The sequence below is a fragment of the Hyperolius riggenbachi genome, chromosome 3, assembly GCF_040937935.1.
Source record: "Hyperolius riggenbachi isolate aHypRig1 chromosome 3, aHypRig1.pri, whole genome shotgun sequence".
NCBI classification, from domain to species: domain Eukaryota; kingdom Metazoa; phylum Chordata; class Amphibia; order Anura; family Hyperoliidae; genus Hyperolius; species Hyperolius riggenbachi.
This window is the reverse complement of record NC_090648.1, coordinates 511,244,879-511,266,544: the sequence shown is the minus strand read 5'-3', so window position 1 is coordinate 511,266,544 and position 21,666 is coordinate 511,244,879. Positions and strand designations below refer to the sequence as shown.

General features: G+C 51.7%; 1 protein-coding gene across 4 annotated transcripts in view; it reads right to left on the bottom strand.

Annotated features, from left to right (window-relative positions):
* GRIA1 (glutamate ionotropic receptor AMPA type subunit 1) overlaps positions 1-21,654 on the bottom strand; it is a 468,260-nt gene extending 446,606 nt beyond the window's left edge. For all 4 annotated transcript variants that reach the window (XM_068278380.1, XM_068278381.1, XM_068278382.1 and 1 more), the window contains exon 1: positions 21,039-21,654. In XM_068278380.1, the coding sequence (XP_068134481.1) occupies positions 21,039-21,129 (91 nt within the window). In that variant the 5' untranslated portion in view covers positions 21,130-21,654. The remainder of the gene's footprint in view (positions 1-21,038) is intronic.
* Between the last annotated feature and the right edge of the window lie 12 nt (positions 21,655-21,666).

Sequence of the window (21,666 nt, the reverse complement as noted above, 5' to 3'; positions counted from 1 at the left end):
CGGGGAACGGTTCCGCAAGGCGCTGGCAGATTACCGGGGGAAGTTCCGCAAGGCGCTGGCAGATTACCGGGGGTTCCACAAGGCGCTGGCAGATTACCGGGGGACGTTCCGCAAGGTGCTGACAAATATCCTGGGAGAAGTTCTGCAAGGAGCTGGCAGATTACCGGGGGACGGTTCCGCAAGGCGCTGGCAGATTACTGGGGGACGTTCCGCAAGGCGCTGGCAGATTACCGGGGGTTCCGCAAGGTGCTGGCAGATTACCGGGGGACGTTCCTTAAGGTGCTGGCAGATTACCGGGGGTTCCGCAAGGTGCTGGCAGATTACCGGGGGAAGTTCCACAAGGTGCTGGCAGATTACCGGGGGACGGTTCCGCGGGGTGCTGGCAGATTACCGGGGGACAGTCCGGCAAGGTGCTGGCAGATTACTGGGGATGATTCCGCAAGGCACTGGCAGATTACTGGGGATGATTCCGCAAGGCGCTGGCAGTTTACCGAGGGACGTTCCGCAAGGCGCTGGCAGTATACCGAGGGACGTTCCGCAAGGCGCTGGCAGTTTACCGAGGGACGTTCCGCAAGGCGCTGGCAGATTACCGGGGGACGTTCCGCAAGGTGCTGGCAGATTACCGGGGGACGTCCCACAAGGCGCTGGCAGATTACCGGGGGACGTCCCGCAAGGCGCTGGCAGATTACGGGGGGATGATTCCGCAAGGTGCTGGCAGATTACCGGGGGACGTCCCGCAAAGCGCTGGCAGATTACCGGGGGACGGCCCGCAAAGCGCTGGCAGATTATTGAGGGACGTTCCACAAGGCGCTGGCAGATTACCGGGGGAAGTTCCACCAGGCGCTGGCAGATTACCGGGGGACGTTCCGCAAGGCACTGGCAGATTACCGGGGGACATTCCGCAAGGCACTGGCAGATTACCAGGGGACGTTCCGCAAGGCGCTGGCAGATTACCGGGGGACATTCCGCAAGGCACTGGCAGATTACCGGGGGACATTCCGCAAGGCGCTGGCAGATTACCGAGGGACGGTTCCGCAAGGCGCTGGCAGATTACCGGGGGAAGTTCCACCAGGCGCTGGCAGATTACCGGGGGACGTTCCGCAAGGCACTGGCAGATTACCAGGGGACGTTCCGCAAGGCGCTGGCAGATTACCGGGGGACGGTTCCGCAAGGCCCTGGCAGATTACCGGGGGACGTTCCGCAAGGCGATGGTAAGAAAGGGGGAAATTTTGCTTTTCCCAAAGCGACGCTCTGATATTGCTCACAGGTGGCTGGGAAGAGAAACCCCCTTAAGACAGGAAGCCAGGCGCAGACAATGAGGCTGATGCAGCGTGACTGGCAGAGGATAGGGAAGGCCGCAGGAGCGCAGTACCGATAATGCAAGAGGGGAAAAATCCTTAAGAAATATATAGAAATGTAAATGGAATACAGATCACATCTGCAGCGCTTGCTAAATAAAATGAAGCCATGATGTTTGCCAACGCTGCTGCAGCGCTGTGTCGCTGATTGAAGTGGCATATTTATAGGGAGAGGGGAGGGGTTAACCTCACTGAATATACCGCACTGTCTGCCAAATAATCACGTTACCCCCTGCTGAGCCAGAATCACTGCAACCAGCATCTCCATCAAAGGCAATAGTGTTAAAGAGACGATGAAGCAAAAAAACAAAACAATTATGATATAATGATTTGTATGTGTAGTAGAGCTAAGAAATAAAACATGATAAGCAGAGACATACGTCTAACATTTGTTTCCAGTACAGGAAGAGTTAAGAAACTCCAGTTGTTATCTATGCAAAAGAGCCATTGAGCGCCACTACTTTCAAAGTCACAGAGAGCTCTGTCTTCTGAAGCTTGTTATCTCAACTGCCAGTCATTGTATCTTATTTTCTCTGCAGAGAAGGGTTCAACAGTTCAATAGCCTGCTCTGTAAAATCACTTGCTGAGATAAAAAGGGGAATTTCTTATCAGTGAGGGTCACACTGTCGTCACTTCCTGTCTGAGTCAGCCACTTACATACCTGATATTTAACTCTTTCAGGCAGAGAAAGAAAAAAAGGACCACAGCCTAGTTATGTGTGTGCTGGGCACTGTACATACCCATGTCTATCTCATCATGTCACATGTCACTTCGGGTATCCTTTAAGGATTCTATTTGTAAAACTGGATAACAGAGGCGCCAACAAGAGTAAAAGCGATTAAAAACCGTTTAAAAGGGGGAAGTTGGTGGACCTACCTCCCTCGTAGAAAAAAACAGACAATGGGACGTTACTCACATACAAAGTAACTTTTATTAAAAGCTCCAAGATTTGCAACCCGTTTCACGGGTCACTATCCAGCTTCATCAGGCAATAGTTTGGAGTGTACAAAATCGGGTCAATGGCCTGGCTGAGAGCCTCTGTGTGGCACTTAGCCAGGATATTGACCCGACTGTGTACCCTCTAAACTATTGCCCGATGAAGCGGGATAGTGACCCGTGAAACGCGTTGCAAATCTTTGAGCTTTTATTAAAAGTTACTTTGTATGTGAGTAACGTCCCAATGTCCGTTTTTTTTTTCTACGAGGGAGGTGAGTCCACCAACTTCGCCCTTTTAAGCGTTTTTTAATCGCTTTTACTCTTGTTGGCGCCTCTGTTATACAGTTTTACAAATCAACTAGTCCCCCCCCCCCCCCTGGTGGAGGGGTGTATCCCCATTCCTTCTTGTCTACAAGGAGCGACTTCTTATACCTGAGCTGGGTCAGGTTATAATTCTCCCCACCTGCCTATCCAGTGGTTGCCTTTTGTGGCGACCTATACTTGTGAGTATAACCATTGCTTGATTACACACTTTATCATCTGCTACTAAGGTATAGAGTTGGGCCGAACCTCCGATTTTAGGTTCGCGAACTTCCGCGGAAGGTTCGGTTCGCGTTAAAGTTCGCGAACCGCAATAGACTTCAATGGGGATGCGAACTTTGAAAAAAAAAAATTATGCTGGCCATAAAAGTGATGGAAAAGATGTTTCAAGGGGTCTAACACCTGGAGGGGGGCATGGCGGAGTGGGATACACGCCAAAAGTCCCCGGGAAAAATCTGGATTTGACGCAAAGCAGCGTTTTAGGGGAGAAATCACATTGAATGCTAAATGACAGGCCTAAAGTGCTTTAAAACATCTTGCATGTGTATACATCAATCAGGTAGTGTAATTAAGGTACTGCTTCACACTGACACACCAAACTCACCGTGTAACGCACCGCAAACAGCTGTTTGTGTAGTGACGGCAATGGCGGGTTCACTGAACAGGAATACAGTGGCGGGTTCACTGAACAGGTATGCAGTGGTGGGTTCACAGAACAGGTATGCAGTGGTGGGTTCACAGAACAGGTATACAGTGGCGGGTTCACTGAACACAACAGGTATGCAGTGGAGGGTTCACTGAGCAGTACAGGTATGCAGTGGTGGGTTCACTGAACAGGTATGCAGTGGTGGGTTCACAGAACAGGTATGCAGTGGTGGGTTCACAGAACAGGTATGCAGTGGTGGGTTCACAGAACAGGTATGCAGTGGTGGGTTCACAGAACAGGTATGCAGTGGTGGGTTCACAGAACAGGTATGCAGTGGCAGGTTCACTGAACAGGTATGCAGTGGCGGGTTCACTGAACAGGTATGCAGTGGCGGGTTCACAGAACAGGTATGCAGTGGTGGGTTCACAGTACAGGTATGCAGTGGTGGGTTCACAGTACAGGTATGCAGTGGTGGGTTCACAGTACAGGTATGCAGTGGTGGGTTCACAGAACAGGTATGCAGTGGTGGGTTCACTGAACAGAACAGGTATGCAGCCAGGAACAAGCTAAGCCTAACTAATCTTTCCCTATGAGAGACAGTCTGCAGCAGCTCGCCCTACTCTCACTAACGCAGGCACACGAGTGACCGTAATGGCCGCCGCTGCCTGCCTTGTATTAGGGGGGGGAGTGGCTCCAGGGGCTAGTGTAGCCTAATTGGCTACACTGGGCCTGCTGACTGTGATGTAGAGGGTCAAAGTTGACCCTCATGGTGCATTATGGGGCAAACCGAACTTCCGCAAAAGTTCGCCTGCGGGACGCGAACGCGAACCACTGAAGTTCGCATGGAACCGTTCGCAGGCGAACCGTTCGGCCCAACTCTACTAAGGTACTACACTATATTGGGATCTCGGTCTCGCTTTGTGTTTTTCAAGTTGGTTTTAAAGAGAACCTAAAGTCAAAAAAAAAAAAAAAACGAGATGAACTCACCTGGGGCTTCCCTCAGCCCCCTGCAGACGATCGGTGCCCTCGCAGCTCCGCTCCGATGTCCCAGGACCCGCCGGCGAACACTTCCGGTTTCGCTGTCACCGGCCGACAGGCATGGGAACGCGAGTGATTGTTCGCGTTCCCAGCCTGTATATCGCCCCCTATGCTGCTATTGCGACCTCGTAGAGGTGCTCATTACCAGCATAGCGCCAATGCCAAGCTAAGAAGATGGATGAATGAATGGAAGAGGTCCAAGGTCCCTGGAGCGGTTGCAACCTTGCTTCCCCTGTTGCTACACCACTGCCTGAGACTCTACTGTGTATATATATATATATATATATATAGAGAGAGAGAGATGTAGCGAACGGTTCGCCGGCGAACGGTTCCAGGCGAACTTTGGTGGTTCGCGTCCGCCTGCAAACTTTTGCGGAAGTTTGATTCGCCCCATAATGCACTATGAGGGTTAACTTTGACCATCTGCATCACAGTCAGCAGGCACATTGTAGCCATTCAGGCTACACTAAGCCATGGAGCCCCACCCCCCCCCTTATATACGGCAGGGTTTGGCGGCCATTACACTCACTCGTGTGCCTGCTAGAGACAGACTAGGGCGAGCTGCTGCAGACTTGTTCTCCTAGGGAAAGATTAGTTAGGCTCTTGGCTTGCTCCTGGCTGATTGTTATTGCTAAAATAGCATCCCTCAACAGCTCTTTTGAGAGATAATGTTTTCCAGATGTGTTTTTTTTGTGTGTGTGTTTCTCACTGACATTATACAGCCCTATCTGTTGCAGCTGGACCTTGGTAATTGTTATTACTGTGCCAGCCAGGCCCTGCCTAACTATCTATACTGGGACACCTACCTATGCCTACCTAACTACTGGGGCACCTACTTACCTATATGGGGACACCTACCTACCTATACTAGGGGACCTACCTATGCCTAGCTAACTACTGGGTCTCCTACCTATGCTTACCTACCTATACTGGGTCTCCTACCTATGCCTACCTACCTATACTGGGACTCCTACCTATGCCTAGCTAACTACTGGGACACCTACCTAACTACTGGGGCACCTACTTACCTATACAGGGACACCTACCTACCTACCTATTCTAGGGGACCTACCTATGCCTACCTACCTATACTGGGTCTCCTACCTATGCCTAGCTAACTACTGGGTCTCCTACCTATGTCTAGCTAACTACTGAGGCACCTACCTATGCCTACCTACCTATACTGGGACTCCTACCTATGCCTACCTACCTATACTGGGACTCCTACCTATGCCTAGCTAACTACTGGGACACCTACCTATGCCTACCTAACTACTGGGGCACATACTTACCTATACGGGGACACCTACCTACCTACCTACCTACCTACCTATTCTAGGGGACCTACCTATGCCTACCTATACTGGGTCTCCTACCTATGCCTAGCTAACTACTGGGACACCTACCTATGCCTACCTACCTATACTGGGTCTCCTACCTATGCCTACCTACCTATACTGGGACACCTACCTATGCCTAGCTAACTACTGAGGCACCTACCTATGCCTACCTACCTATACTGGGTCTCCTACCTATGCCTAGCTAACTACTGAGGTACCTACCTATGCCTACCTACCTATACTGGGACTCCTACCTATGTCTACCTACATACAAGAAGATAATAAGATTGTTGCTTCATTGTGGACAGACCAAATTTGATCAGCTGGACAGTCACTGTTGTTCTATCATTGAGCTACCACAGCCCGGCGACCATATGGGCTGGAAAACCGCCATGGCCTGCACTCTGGCCATGTTGCGCATCAGTCCAGCACGGCCGTCACTACGCAAACAGCTGTTTGCGGTGCGTTACACAGTGAGTTTGGTGCGTCAGTGTGAAGCAGTACTCTAATTACACTCCCTGATTGATGTATACACATGCAAGATGTTTGAAAGCACTTTAGGCCTGCAATTTAGCATTCAATGTGATTTCTGCCCTTAAAACGCTGCTTTGCGTCGAATCCAGATCTTTCCCCGGGACTTTGGGCATGTATCCTACTCCGCCATGCCCCCCTCCAGGTGTTAGACCCCTTGAAACATCTTTTCCATCACTTTTGTGGCCAGCATAATTTTTTCTATTTTTCAAAGTTTGCCTCCCCATAGAAGTCTATTGCGGTTCGCGAACTTTTCCGCAAACCGAACCTTCCGCGAGGGTTCGCGAACTGAAAATCGGAGGTTCGCGACATCACTATATATATACAGTGGCGTAGCTGAGGAGCTGTGGGCCCTGATGCAAGTTTTACAATGGGGCCCCCCAAGCACTCCATACATAACAATTGATACGGCGCACCAAAACCTGCCAATGGCAACTACAGTGTCAGAGGTGCAAGAAGGGGATGGGGAGGAGTTTGTTAATGATTACCACTATTCAAAGCATCTATAGAAGTGATTATTATGAGCACAGGACCAATAGAGAGGTAATAATGCAGTTGAGGGGGGGCCCCTCTGGCCCAAGGGCCCTGATGCAGTCGTTACCTCTGCAACCCCTATTGCTACTAGTGTTGGGCGAACACCTAGATGTTCGGGTTCGCGAACGTTCGCCGAACATCGCCGCGATGTTCGGGTGTTCGCGCCGAACTCCGAACATAATGGAAGTCAATGGGGACCCGAACTTTCGTACTTTGTAAAGCTTCCTTACATGCTACATACCCCAAATTTGCAGGGTATGTGCACCTTGGGAGTGGGTACAAGAGGAAAAAAAATATTTGAAAAAGAGCTTATAGTTTTTGAGAAAATTGATTGTAAAGTTTCAAAGGAAAAACTGTCTTTTAAATGTGGAAAATGTCATGTTTCTTTGCACAGGTAACATGCTTTTTGTCGCCATGCAGTCATAAATGTAATACAGAGAAGAGGTTCCAGGAAAAGGGACCGGTAACGCTAACCCAGCAGCAGCACACGTGATGGAACAGGAGGAGGCGCAGGAGGAGAAGGCCACGCTTTTTGAGACGCAACCCAGGCCTTGCATGAGGACAAAAAGCGTGCGGATATAGCAATGCTTTTTGCTGCCATGCAGTCATAAATGTAATACAGATGAGAGGTTCAATAAACAGGGACTGGAAACGCTAACCCAGCAGCAGCACACGTGATGGAACTAGAGGAGGCGCAGGAGGAGAAGGCCACGCTTTTTGAGACACAACATCCCAGGCCTTGCATGAGGACCAATAGCGTGCGGATATAGCAATGCTTTTTGCCGCCATGCAGTCATAAATGTAATACAGATGAGAGGTTCAATAAACAGAGACTGGAAACGCTAACCCAGCAGCAGCACACATGATGGAACAGGAGGAGGCGCAGGAGGAGAAGGCCACGCTTTTTGAGACGCAACCCAGGCCTTGCATGAGGACAAAAAGCGTGCGGATATAGCAATGCTTTTTGCCGCCATGCAGTCATAAATGTAATACAGATGAGAGGTTCAATAAACAGGGACTGGAAACGCTAACCCAGCAGCAGCACACATAATGGAACAGGAGGAGGCGCAGGAGGAGAAGGCCACGCTTTTTGAGACGCAACCCAGGCCTTGCATGAGGACAAAAAGCGTGCGGATATAGCAATGCTTTTTGCCGCCATGCAGTCATAAATGTAATACAGATGAGAGGTTCAATAAACAGGGACTGGAAACGCTAACCCAGCAGCAGCACACATAATGGAACAGGAGGAGGCGCAGGAGGAGAAGGCCACGCTTTTTGAGACGCAACCCAGGCCTTGCATGAGGACAAAAAGCGTGCGGATATAGCAATGCTTTTTGCCGCCATGCAGTCATAAATGTAATACAGATGAGAGGTTCAATAAACAGAGACTGGAAACGCTAACCCAGCAGCAGCACACATAATGGAACAGGAGGAGGCGCAGGAGGAGAAGGCCACGCTTTTTGAGACGCAACCCAGGCCTTGCATGAGGACAAAAAGCGTGCGGATATAGCAGCAATGCTTTTTGCCGTCATGCAGTCATAAATGTAATACAGATGAGAGGTTCAATAAACAGGGACCGGAAACGCTAAACCATCCCAGATGTTCATTGGTCATGTTACTTGGTTGGGGTCCTGGAGTGTTGCGTAGTCGTTTCCAATCCAGGATTGATTCATTTTAATTTGAGTCAGACAGTCTGCATCTTCTGTGGAGAGGCGGATACGCCGCCGATCTGTGACGATGCCTCCGGCAGCACTGAAACAGCGTTCCGACATAACGCTGGCTGCCGGGCAAGCCAGCACCTCTATTGCGTACATTGCCAGTTCGTGCCAGGTGTCTAGCTTCGATACCCAATAGTTGAAGGGTGCAGATGGATTGTTAGACACAGCTACGCCATCTGACATGTAGTCCTTGACCATCTTCTCCAGGCGATCGGTGTTGGAGGTGGATCTGCACGCTTGCTGTTCTGTGGGCTGCTGCTGCATGGGTGTCAGAAAATGTTCCCACTCCAAGGACACTGCCGATACCATTCCCTTTTGGGCACTAGCTGCGGCTTGTGTTGTTTGCTGCCCTCCTGGTCGTCCTGGGTTTGCGGAAGTCAGTCTGTCGGCGTACAACTGGCTAGAGGAGGGGGAGGATGTCAATCTCCTCTCTAAAGTCTCCACAAGGGCCTGCTGGTATTCTTCCATTTTGACCTGTCTGACTCTTTCTTCAAGCAGTTTTGGAACATTGTGTTTGTACCGTGGATCCAGAAGGGTATAAACCCAGTAATTGGTGTTGTCCAGAATGCGCACAATGCGTGGGTCGCGTTCAATGCAGTCTAGCATGAATTAAGCCATGTGTGCCAGAGTCCTACCAGAATCCTCATCATCCTCTTGTGAGCGTTGTGATAGTTGTTGTGATGCATCATAGTCGTCACCTTCTTCCTGGTCTGCTTCTGCTGACCATTCGCGCTGAATTGTGGAAGTCCAACGTGCACCGCTCTGGCCCTCGTCAGTGGTGGCAGGAAATTCCTGCTCCAACTCCAGCTGTTCCTCCTCCTCTTCTTCGTCATAGCTGCTGGGGCCAGCGTTTCCTGAGGCGGATGGCCTGATGTTGGTACCATCACGCTGATCGTTTTCTCCTTCAGATTCCCCCAGTTGCATCATCATGACAGCTGTTTCCTTGATTTTCAACATTGACCTCTTCAGTAAACACAGCAGTGGTATGGTAATGCTGACTGAAGAGTTGTCACTGCTCACAAGCAACGTGGATTGCTCAAAATTTTGGAGGACTTGGCAGAGGTCCAACATGTTGGCCCAATCAGATCCACAGAAGCTTGGCAGCTGGCCGGATGCGCCTCGGTACTGCGCCGTCATGTACTGGACCACTGCACTCTTCTGCTCGCAAAAGCGGGCTAGCATGTGCAGCGTAGAATTCCAGCGCGTAGGGACATCACACAGCAAGCGATGGTGGGGGAGATTGAAGCGCTCCTGCATCTTGGCGAGTGCCCCCGAAGCAGTACTGGAAGTTCTACAATGTTTGGCCACTCGACGCACCTTCAACAGAAGATCGGCCACACCTGGGTATGTCTTCAGGAACCGCTGAACTACTAGGTTCATCACGTGCGCCAGGCAAGGGATGTGTGTCAGCTTAGCCAACCTTAAAGCGCGAATGAGATTACTCCCATTATCACACACAACCATGCCCGGTTTCAGGTCCAGCGGTGCCAGCCACAAATCCGTCTGTTCCTTTATTCCCCTCCAAATTTCCTCCCCTGTGTGCTGCTTATCCCCAAGGCAGATCAGCTTCAGCAACGCTTGCTGACGCATGCCAACAGCTGTGCTGCACTGCTTCCACGATCCTACTGCTGCTGGTGCTGGGTTCGCGTTTCCGGATGAGGTACAGCTTTGAGATGCGTTGGAGGAGAAGGAGTCAGAGAGGTAGGTGCTGCTGTTGTTATCCAGTGGGAGGGACGGCGGTGCGGCTGTTTGCGGCGTGGGCAACACCCGCGCCGTAGCAGGTGAGGAATCGCTGCCAGGCTCCACGAGGTTCACCCAGTGCGCGGTAAGGGAGATGTATCGACCCTGGCCGAACGCACTCGTCCAGGTGTCAGTGGTGAGGTGAACCTTGCAGGCAACGGCATTCTTCAAGCTTCGGGTTATTTTGCTGACCACGTGCTCATGCAACTCAGGCACTGCAGAGCGTGCAAAGTGGTAGCGGCTGGGAACCACGTAACGTGGGATGGCCACTGACATCATGCCCTTGAAGCTGTTTGTCTCCACCACTCGATATGGCAGCATTTCGCAGGCCAGAAGCTTGGCTATGCTGGCTGTTACTGCCACGGCCCGGGGGTCATTTGCTGGCAATTTCCTCTTGCGCTCAAACATCTCCGAGACAGACAACTGAACTGTAGGGCTGCACACTGAAGGGCTGTTGGTTGTTGTGTTTGATGAACACTGGGAGACCTCAAGAGCACTACTCCGGAAAGTGACAGTGTCAGCGTCGTCTGATGTTTGTGAATGTTGTGAACCACGCAATGGCTGGGCTACTGCTGCTGCTGAAGCGGGTCTGGTGGTGAGTCTGGTGAACCCAAGGGAGGCAGTGTTGCTGGTACCCCGTCCTGTCGAGTTTGCCCACAGAGTGGGATGTTTGGATAGCATGTGGCGGCTCATGCTGGTGGTGGAGAGGTTGTTAATACTTTTCCCCCTGCTCAGGCGGGTCTTGCACACCTTGCAAATCGCCATGGTAACATCCTCAGTGCAGTCTTCAAAGAAAGCCCAGACTTTGGAGCACCTGCCTTGCTGGCGATTTCTGTTTGCGCCTCTTTTGCCTCTCACTTGAACTTCCACGCTTGTGGTGCCTGAAATTGCGCGCCGCCTACCTTGTGGCACAAGGCGAACTCGTGCAGCAGTGGGTTCTTCAACAGACTCATCTGTGCTGCTGCTACGACGGCGATGTTCTCGTTCACAAACAAAATCTGGGTCTATGTCCACATTGTCCATACCCTCCTCTTCCATCTCCTCAAACTCGTCATATGTCATTGTGGGGGGCCGCCGCCGTGGAGTAGAGCTCCCCAGAACAACCTCTGCGCAGCTCACTCCAACGTCGTCTTCCAGAGCTTCTCGGCCGACCTCCTGCAATTTCAACCCCTCCTGCCCAACTTGCTCTGGGATTTGGGTTTCAAAGTCCTCGGTCTCGCCTTGTTGTATTTCAGTGCCCGGTGTATATCCCACAGTTAATGGTTGTGAATCCGGGCACAACATTTCTGGCTGTTCCTCCATTGACCTTTCAAAGGTGGAAGTTTGTTGGCCTGGGAATAGCTCCTGCGAATACCCCATTGTGTCCTGAGGTAATTCATCGGACTGGTTATCTGGCAGTTGTGTGCGTGGTGTCGCTGCCGGTTGTGTCAGCTTTGTGCCCACTGGCTCCTTGTAACTGGCTGAGGACTCGGACCTCGTGCGTGATGTGCTGGTGCTGCTTAACCCACTGCTGGACGCTTGAGAGGTCATCCAAGTAATTATCTGGTCCTGTTCTTTTGGATCTGTGAGGGTGGTTGTCCTGTCCTGGACAACATGGGCGGTATTGAGTGGGTTTTCTTGGGTACTCCCCTGTGGCCTGTACGTGAACCGTCAGGGGAAACACCTCTTCCCTTGCCCCTCCCTCTTTCACCGGATTTCTTCCTCATTTCACTTATCCTTAAAGTACACGCTGACTGGCAGCAGTACAGTGGCAGTACAGAAATGCTATACAGTGGTGGGTGAGCGGTGTACCACTATTGCCAGCAGCGACACAGAGCACAATGCTATACAGTGGCGGGTGAGCGGTGTACTACTGTTCCCAGCAGACACAGAGTGGCAGTAAACACAATGCTATATAGTGTGGCTGAGCCGTGTACACACAGTGGCAGTAAACAATGCTATATAGTCTGGCTGAGCGGTGTACACAGAGTGGCAGTACACACAATGCTATGTAGTCTGGCTGAGCGGTGTACACAGAGTGGCAGTACACACAATGCTATGTAGTCTGGCTGAGCGGTGTACACAGAGTGGCAGTACACACAATGCTATATAGTCTGGCTGAGCGGTGTACACAGAGTGGCAGTACACACAATGCTATATAGTCTGGCTGAGCGGTGTACACAGAGTGGCAGTACACACAATGCTATATAGTCTGGCTGAGCGGTGTACACAGAGTGGCAGTACACACAATGCTATAGAGTCTGGCTGAGCGGTGTACACAGAGTGGCAGTACACACAATGCTATAGAGTCTGGCTGAGCGGTGTACACAGAGTGGCAGTACACACAATGCTATGTAGTCTGGCTGAGCGGTGTACACAGAGTGGCAGTACACACAATGCTATATAGTCTGGCTGAGCGGTGTACACAGAGTGGCAGTACACACAATGCTATATAGTCTGGCTGAGCGGTGTACACAGAGTGGCAGTACACACAATGCTATAGAGTCTGGCTGAGCGGTGTACACAGAGTGGCAGTACACACAATGCTATGTAGTCTGGCTGAGCGGTGTACACAGAGTGGCAGTACACACAATGCTATATAGTCTGGCTGAGCGGTGTACACAGAGTGGCAGTAAACAATGCTATATAGTCTAGCTGAGCGGTGTACACAGAGTGGCAGTAAACAATGCTATATAGTCTGGCTGAGCGGTGTACACAGAGTGGCAGTACACACAATGCTATATAGTCTGGCTGAGCCGTGTACACAGAGTGGCAGTACACACAATGCTATATAGTGTGGCTGAGCGGTGTACACACAGTGGCAGTAAACAATGCTATATAGTCTGGCTGAGCGGTGTACACAGAGTGGCAGTACACACAATGCTATATAGTCTGGCTGAGCCGTGTACACAGAGTGGCAGTACACACAATGCTATATAGTGTGGCTGAGCGGTGTACACACAGTGGCAGTAAACAATGCTATATAGTCTGGCTGAGCGGTGTACACACAGTGGCAGTACACACAATGCTATATAGTCTGGCTGAGCGGTGTACACAGAGTGGCAGTACACACAATGCTATATAGTCTGGCTGAGCCGTGTACACACAGTGGCAGTAAACAATGCTATATAGTCTGGCTGAGCGGTGTACACACAGTGGCAGTACACACAATGCTATATAGTCTGGCTGAGCGGTGTACACACAGTGGCAGTACACACAATGCTATATAGTCTGGCTGAGCGGTGTACACAGAGTGGCAGTACACACAATGCTATATAGTCTGGCTGAGCCGTATACACACAGTGGCAGTAAACAATGCTATATAGTCTGGCTGAGCGCTGTACACAGAGTGGCAGTACACACAATGCTATATAGTCTGGCTGAGCGGTGTACACAGAGTGGCAGTACACACAATGCTATATAGTCTGGCTGAGCCGTGTACACACAGTGGCAGTAAACAATGCTATATAGTCTGGCTGAGCGGTGTACACACAGTGGCAGTACACACAATGCTATATAGTCTGGCTGAGCGGTGTACACACAGTGGCAGTACACACAATGCTATATAGTCTGGCTGAGCGGTGTACACAGAGTGGCAGTACACACAATGCTATATAGTCTGGCTGAGCCGTATACACACAGTGGCAGTAAACAATGCTATATAGTCTGGCTGAGCGCTGTACACAGAGTGGCAGTACACACAATGCTATATAGTCTGGCTGAGCGGTGTACACAGAGTGGCAGTACACACAATGCTATATAGTCTGGCTGAGCCGTGTACACACAGTGGCAGTAAACAATGCTATATAGTCTGGCTGAGCGGTGTACACACAGTGGCAGTACACACAATGCTATATAGTCTGGCTGAGCGGTGTACACACAGTGGCAGTACACACAATGCTATATAGTCTGGCTGAGCGGTGTACACAGAGTGGCAGTACACACAATGCTATATAGTCTGGCTGAGCCGTGTACACACAGTGGCAGTAAACAATGCTATATAGTCTGGCTGAGCCGTGTACACACAGTGGCAGTAAACAATGCTATATAGTGTGGCTGAGCGGTGTACACAGAGTGGCAGTACACACAATGCTATATAGTCTGGCTGAGCCGTGTACACACAGTGGCAATAAACAATGCTATATATAGCGTGGCTGAGCGAGGTACACAGTGGCAGTACACACAATGCTATATAGTGTGGCTGAGCGAGCGGTGTACTACTGTTCCCAGCAGCGACACACAATGACTGGGGGGACCCTGGCTAGCGTGGCTGGAGCGCGAACTACCCTGCCTGCCTACCCAAAGCTAAACCCACAGACAAATGGCGGAGATATGACGTGGTTCGGGTATTTATTTACCCGAACCACGTGACCGTTCGGCCAATCAGAGCGCGTTCGGGCCGAACCACGTGACCCGTTCGGCCAATCAGAGCGCGTTTGGGGTCCGAACCACGTGACCCGTTCGGCCAATCACAGCGCTAGCCGAACGTTCGGGGAACGTTCGGCCATGCGCTCTTAGTTCGGCCATGTGGCCGAATGGTTTGGCCGAGCACCATCAGGTGTTCGGCCGAACTCGAACATCACCCGAACAGGGTGATGTTCTGCAGAACCCGAACAGTGGCGAACACTGTTCGCCCAACACTAATTGCTACGCCACTGTATATAAATATATATATTAAAAACAAAGGTCCATACAACAGTTTACCGAGCAGACAGAAGCGACATATTTCTTGCTAATCTGTAAGGTTACGACGTGAAGTGGAATTCAATCTGGCATGGCGATTTCCAAGAATAATCTGTCACCTCCCAGCTTAAAAAGACCTACAACAAGGAGGCTATGTCCGCCGCCATAGCTGACCTCACTCTGGAGAAACAGGAGGAAATAAAATGCCATTATCCTGGCGGTATCGCAGCTGATCTCTCTGCAGCATCCCAGCCGCACACCTGTAACCAGCATGCAGCTAATTTAGGCAGTGTTAAGTAAACTGGGAACCGAACGGCTTATCTGTGCGCTTATTCTGGGTCACACTGAAGCATTAAAGGGGGATCCCGAATGTGGCAAAATTCACGGTGAACCCTCATTGTTTCTGCACACTTTTTATTTTTGTTTGTTTGCTTGTTTGTTAGTTTTTTTGTAGTTTATTACTAAGAACATGCATATATCTCTTCGATCTTTCAGTCAGCTAGACATTTTCAGAATTGATGGTGCTTTTACATTGCAGCAGTGCTTTGCTTGGAGTACAGGCGGTCATAGGCTGCACATAGCAGGAGCCTTGCTCACTTTCCTTGTACACCTGTACTAACCAATCGACTGTATCGTGCGCATCTGCCACTTTCTGCTCTTTGGAATGGCTGTATTTTAAAGGCACGTTCGGACAAGCTGAGGTAATGTTCGCTGTTAATCCTTTAAAGCTGGGCTGTTTCTGACAAGGTTAGCTGCATGCCTGTTTCTGGTGTGATTCAGATACTACTGCAGCCAAATAGACCAGCAGGGCTGTCAGGCAACTGGTATTGATTAAAAGGAAATAAATATGGCAGCCTCCGTATACCTCTTACTTCAGTTCCCCTTTAAAATTCTGTAGGCCCATGGCCCAGCGTCTCTCTCCCTTCCCGCACCTCCCGTGGCCTGGCGTCTCTCTCCCTTCCTGCACCTTCTGTGGCCTGGCATCTCTCTCCCTTCCTGCACCTCCCGTGGCCCAGCGTCTTTCTCCCTTCCCGCTCCTCTCGTGGCCCAGCGTCTTTCTCCCTTCCCGCTCCTCCCATGGCCCGGCGTCTCTCTCTCTTCCTGCACCTCCCGTGGCCCGGCGTCTCTCTCCCTTCCCGCTCCTCCCAAGGCCCAGCGTCTCTCTCCCTTCCTGATCCTCCCGTGGCCTGGAGTCTCTCTCCCTTTCCGCTCCTCCCGTGGCCCGGCGTCTCTCTCCCTTCTCGCACCTCCTGTGGCCCAGTATCTCTCTCTCTTCCCACACCTCCCGTGGCCCGTCGTCTCTCTACCTTCCTGCACCTCCTGTGGCCCGGCGTCTCTCTCCGTTCCTGCACCTTCCATGGCCCGGCATCTCTCTCCCTTCCCACACCTCCCGTGGCCCAGCATCTCTCTCCCTTCCCACACCTCCCACGGCCGGGCGTCTCTCTCCCTTCCCACACCTCCCATGGCCCAGCATCTCTCTCCCTTCCCACACCTCCCATGGCCCAGCATCTCTCTCCCTTTCCACACCTCCCGTGGCCCAGCGTCTCTCTCCCTTCCTGCACCTCCCGTGGCCCAGTGTCTTTCTCCCTTCCCGCACCTCCCGTGGCCCGGTGTCTCTCTCCCTTCCTGCACCTGCCGTGGCCCGGCATATCTCTCCCTTCCCGCACCTCCCGTGGCCTGGTGTCTCTCTCCCTTCCCGCACCTCCCGTGGCCCGGTGTCTCTCTCCCTTTCCATACCTCCCGTGGCCCGGTGTCTCTCTCCCTTCCTGCACCTGCCATGGCCCAGCGTCTCTCTCCCTTCCCACACCTCCCGTGGCCCGGCGTCTCTCTCCATTCCCCCACCTCCTGTGGCCCGGCGTCTCTCTCCATTCCAACACCTTCCGTGGTCCAGCGTCTCTCTCCCTTCCCGCACCTCCCGTGGCCCGATGTCTCTCTCCCTTCCTGCACCTGCCGTGGCCCGATGTCTCTCTCCCTTCCTACACCTGCCGTGGCCCGGCGTCTCTCTCCGTTCCCGCACCTCCCGTACCCCCGGCGTCTCTCTCCCTTCCCGCACCTCCCGTGGTCCGGCGTCTCTCTCCGTTCCCGCACCTCCCGTACCCCCGGCGTCTCTCTCCCTTCCCGCACCTCCCGTGGTCCGGCGTCTCTCTCCCTTCCCGCACCTCCCGTGACCTGGCGTCTCTCTCCCTTCCTGTAGCCCGGCGTCTCTCTCCCTTCACGCACCTCCCATGGCCCGGCGTCTCTCTCCCTTCCTGTAGCCCGGCATCTCTCTCAATCCTGTAGCCCGGCGTCTCTCTCCCTTCCCCCACCTCCCGTGGCTCAGCTTCTCTCTCCATTCCTGCACCTCCCGTGGCCTGGCGTCTCTCTCCATTCCACCATCTCCCATGGCCCGGCGTTTCTCTCTCCCTTTCCGCACCTCCCGTGGCCCGGCGTCTCTCTCTCGCTTCCCGCACCTCCCGTGGCCCGGCGTCTCTCTCCCTTCCCGTACCTCCCGTGGCCCGGCGTCTCTCTCTCCCTTCCCGCACCTCCCGTGGCCCAGCGTCTTTCTCCCTTCCTGCACCTCCCGTGACCCAACGTCTCTCTCCCTTCCAGCACCTCCCGTGGCCGGGCGTCTCTCTCGCTTCCCGCACCTCCCGTGGCCTGGCGTCTCTCTCGCTTCCCGCACCTCCTGTGGCCTGGCGTCTCTCTCCCTTCCCGCACCTCCCGTGGCCAGGCGTCTCTCTCCCTTCCCGCACCTCCCGTGGCCCAGCGTCACTCTCCCTTCCCGCACCTCCCGTGGCCCGGCGTCTCTCTCCCTTCCCGCACCTCCCATGGCCCAGCATCTCTCTCCCTTCCCGCACCTCCCATGGCCCGGCGTCTCTCTCCCTTCCCGTGGCCCGGCATCTCTCTCCCTTCCTGCACCTCGCGTGGCCAGGCGTCTCTCTCCCTTCCCGCACCTCCCGTGGCCCGTTGTCTCTCTCCCTTCCCGCACCTCCCGTGGCCAGGCGTCTCTCTCCCTTCCCGCACCTCCCGTGGCCCGGCGTCTCTCTACCTTCCCACACCTCCCGTGGCCCGGCGTCTCTCTCCATTCTTAATAAAAAGGTCCCAATAGAAAGCTGTGGTTGGTGTGTCGGCGCAGCCGCAGTATGTCCGTGAGAGTATGCACACACTTCCGCAGGAAGACATACCTGGCGTTTGAGCCCTCTGTGCCCAAGTGGACATACTGCGCATGCGCACGGGTATGTCTGGCTCAGAGGGAATGCACACCGGCTACGTGCGTACTCTCGCGTACATACTGCGGCTGCGCTGACCCCGCCAACCACAGCGCTTTAGCAGGACATTTTTATGAAGAACGGGTCACGGGAGACGTGATAAGACTATGCACACCTCCCCAAACACACGGGGCATCATCTACAGAGTTTATTAAGAGCGAAGGTGTCCTTTAAGTTGTGAAAAAATGCACCTCATTGCTGCTGATTGCTCGCCAAGGGTTAAACAATCTCTACATTGTACGACGCGGAGTCCATGCCTGACACATGGGGACCCTCGTCATACGCTTCCAGCTAAAAATCATAGTCAGTAATCCATTTTACACACAGCCAACTGCACTCCGAAAAGCTGCAGCTGAGATGAAAACTCATTAAAGATAGCAGGAGAGCAACAGATGGCATATATACTGTGTGTGTATATATATATATGCGTTTACCATCTCAGCACTGCTCATAGCAAGATAATTAAAAAAAAAAAACGGTAAAAATTTAAGAGAGCTGGAATCAGATCCGCCACACTGGGGTATAAATATGTTGCTAAGGTGTAGATGGGTGATCATTAGCAGTGGCGTAGCTAAGGAGCTGTGGGCCCCGATGCAAGTTTTACATTGGTCCCCCCACCCACTGCAGTTGAGGGAGGGCCTTTGGGGCCCCTCTGGTCCAAGGGCCCCGATGCGGTTGCAACCTCTGCACCCCCTATTGCTACGCCCCTGTCAATCAGGAGCAGTCAACAGTGCCGTTAGCAGATTCCTCAAGTCAACCACAAAATAATATATGGGTATAAACACCGTGTAACCCGAACTGAGTCGCCCGATTGGATGATGAAGTTTAATAATAATTGCATGTGTCACAGAGACATGACCCTTGTGAACCTGACACCAAATCCTGCTGCAAGGCCCTCTGGCAAAACAATCGGTAAACCTTCAACAATCGGGAAGAGCCTTAAAGGGACCCCGAGGCGGGAGACCTATGCAGGCTGACATGTTTATTTCCTTTTAAACAATGCACATTGCCTGGCTGTCCTGCTGATCCTCTGCCTCTGATACTCTTCGCCATAGACCCCGAGCAAGCATGCAGATCAGATGTGTTGGCTTAAAATCTGACAAGATTGGCTGCATGCTTGTTTCAGGTGTGTGTCATCTACAGAAAGATCAACAGGACTGCCAGGAAACTGGCATTGTTTAAATGGAAACAAATATGGCAGCCTTTCCATAGGTTGATGTATAGTTATTTGGTTTGGCATACCTCCTTATCTAATTGCCAACACACGCAAATTATGCAAGAGTCCCACTGCCAAATATTCCTAACTGCATAATGAATACCTGACCACATATGTTATAACTGCTAGGAGCGTGATAATAATGTGTGCCTGTAATACGCCGGTGGCTATAAGTGGTGTGACACACATATGTAATAGGCGTGTGCTTGCGTGCATGTATGTGAGCATGCCAGCGCAGCATGTACTGCATGTCCTATATAGCATAGATCTATACTGTAACATTTACAGCACGCATTTCCGCTCCCATCTCGGCAAATGTCACAGCAGAGGCACATCCTATAGCTGCAGGTTCAGATCACATCTGTGTACATTCAATTAATTCCTCTGCTCCACTAGATGCTGCCAAATTTCCCCCAGGAATAGCAAACGGGGACTGATAACTGGAAACAAAGACTTTCCACCTCTCATTATATAATGGTGCGACGTAGTCCTGTAGGAAACACCTATAGGATGCAAGCGCCACAGAGAGCCATGCTTGCCCCCCTCCCTATATCTTAGCATCCTAGGGGTTAATGGTGCATGTCAAAAGGGGGTGGGAGACACAGAGTCATGATTAAGGGTCTTGAATTGCCACAGTAATGGTCCTTTATTTGAATGTAATAGAATTTTAAGGATCACGGAGAATGGATGGATGGGGAGACAGCAGAGTGCAGTCAGGTGGGGGTTGGGGGAGTGAAGGTATGCCATGCTAGCGGTGGATCAACAGAGCAGGAAGTAGCTTAGCAAAGACTAACGCTAGCTAGGCACACACATTGCAATCATGAACGGTCGTGCGATCGTTCGTGCGAATAACAGGACCGCCTCTATGTAAGATTGACCGGAACGGTTGAGAATGAAGGGGGTCAAATGTAATAATCAGTTTAGAGAATGGAAGAGACAGAAGAATTTACATCCCAGGGAACGAAATCGATCATTTCAAAACATTCAATCCTTTTTTATTCTCTTGCCGTCGTTGTTGAATCGATCGTTTAAGATGTTTGCATGAAAATCTAGACGTGTGTGTATAGAACAGGATCGATTTGTGCAGTACTGATCTGAAAATCAATCTCGTTCTCGATCGGGGGCAGATCCGACGTGATGGAAATTGTCGATCGACCCATCGTTCTGGCAGGAAAATTGCATCGTGTTTTTATCCGTAAAATGTATATGGCTTGCCTGATTCGGACTGGTTGTGAAATCGCCTATAGGAACCGATCAGAATTGAATTGTTTGCCATGGATTACCGCCCTCTGTACCTCCGGGAAGGCACAGCTGCCCACTAGGGCTGGCGCTACAGAGCACAGCTCGCCCAATCTGTCGGAGGCATGCTGTAACTTCTAGTCCGTCCCCCCCCCCCCCCTTAGCTGCATGGACCACATGTTGCCCAATTGGCCTAGACCATGGAAAACTTTGGCTTGCATCAAGACAGCCGAGCAAATTCTGACATCAGCCCAGTCTAGACCACCGCAGATGCAAGAAACACACACACACATGAACAAAAAAACATCAAAAAATCTACAAAAAAAACCCCACCATCTATCTCAATAATCAATCCCTACCGATGACAAAAACTACAACACCCGTCTGTCATTTATTACATCGCCTTTAAACAGGTTCCAGTGGAACGCCAGGGATCGTTAACCCTTTAACCACCCTCACTGTCATCGACCATTCAATAAATTAATAAATAAATAAAAATCAGGGCACTTACCGATTTGTATAATGTTTGGAAAATTGGGGAAAGTGACCCCAAGCACTGCCCCTAGAAAGCTGGTGCAGAAGAAGGCAAAAATGTACTGCATATTTCCTTTTGCATTGGCGGAGAAGAAAGAGGATCCTTACTTTCCAAGCGAAGGGTTGTTTTTCGTGTGGTTGTGGCGGTTGCTTTTTACCCTGGAGGGAGGATGGAGGAGCCCCCTTGTAGTCTGTGGCTGAGACCCCCTTGGCCTCCTGAGCTGGGGGGATGCAGAGGAACAGAAGGAGAGATGCTTTGTGAGATGATGGGGGGAGAATGTGGCTGGGAGCTCTCCTTGGTTCTGGAATAAACAAGCTGGTCCTCTCTCTGTTCCTCCTGGTTGGATCCGCTTCCCTTCCTCTGGCTTCAGTCTCTGCCTGTTCTCCTCTCCATCCCGTGCTTAAAATGCTGTCTTAACATCAACTGACAGAAGGATTAACTGAACAGCGAGGGAAAGAGAGAGGGGTCCTCCTCATTCATACAGACACACAGTGGAACATACATTACACTCTCTCTGTCTCTGTACACTCCATCATGCTAATGTGCCTTTATTACTGTAGCCAGGCAACTGACTCCCATTCCCCAGCCCCTCTCTCTCCATCCC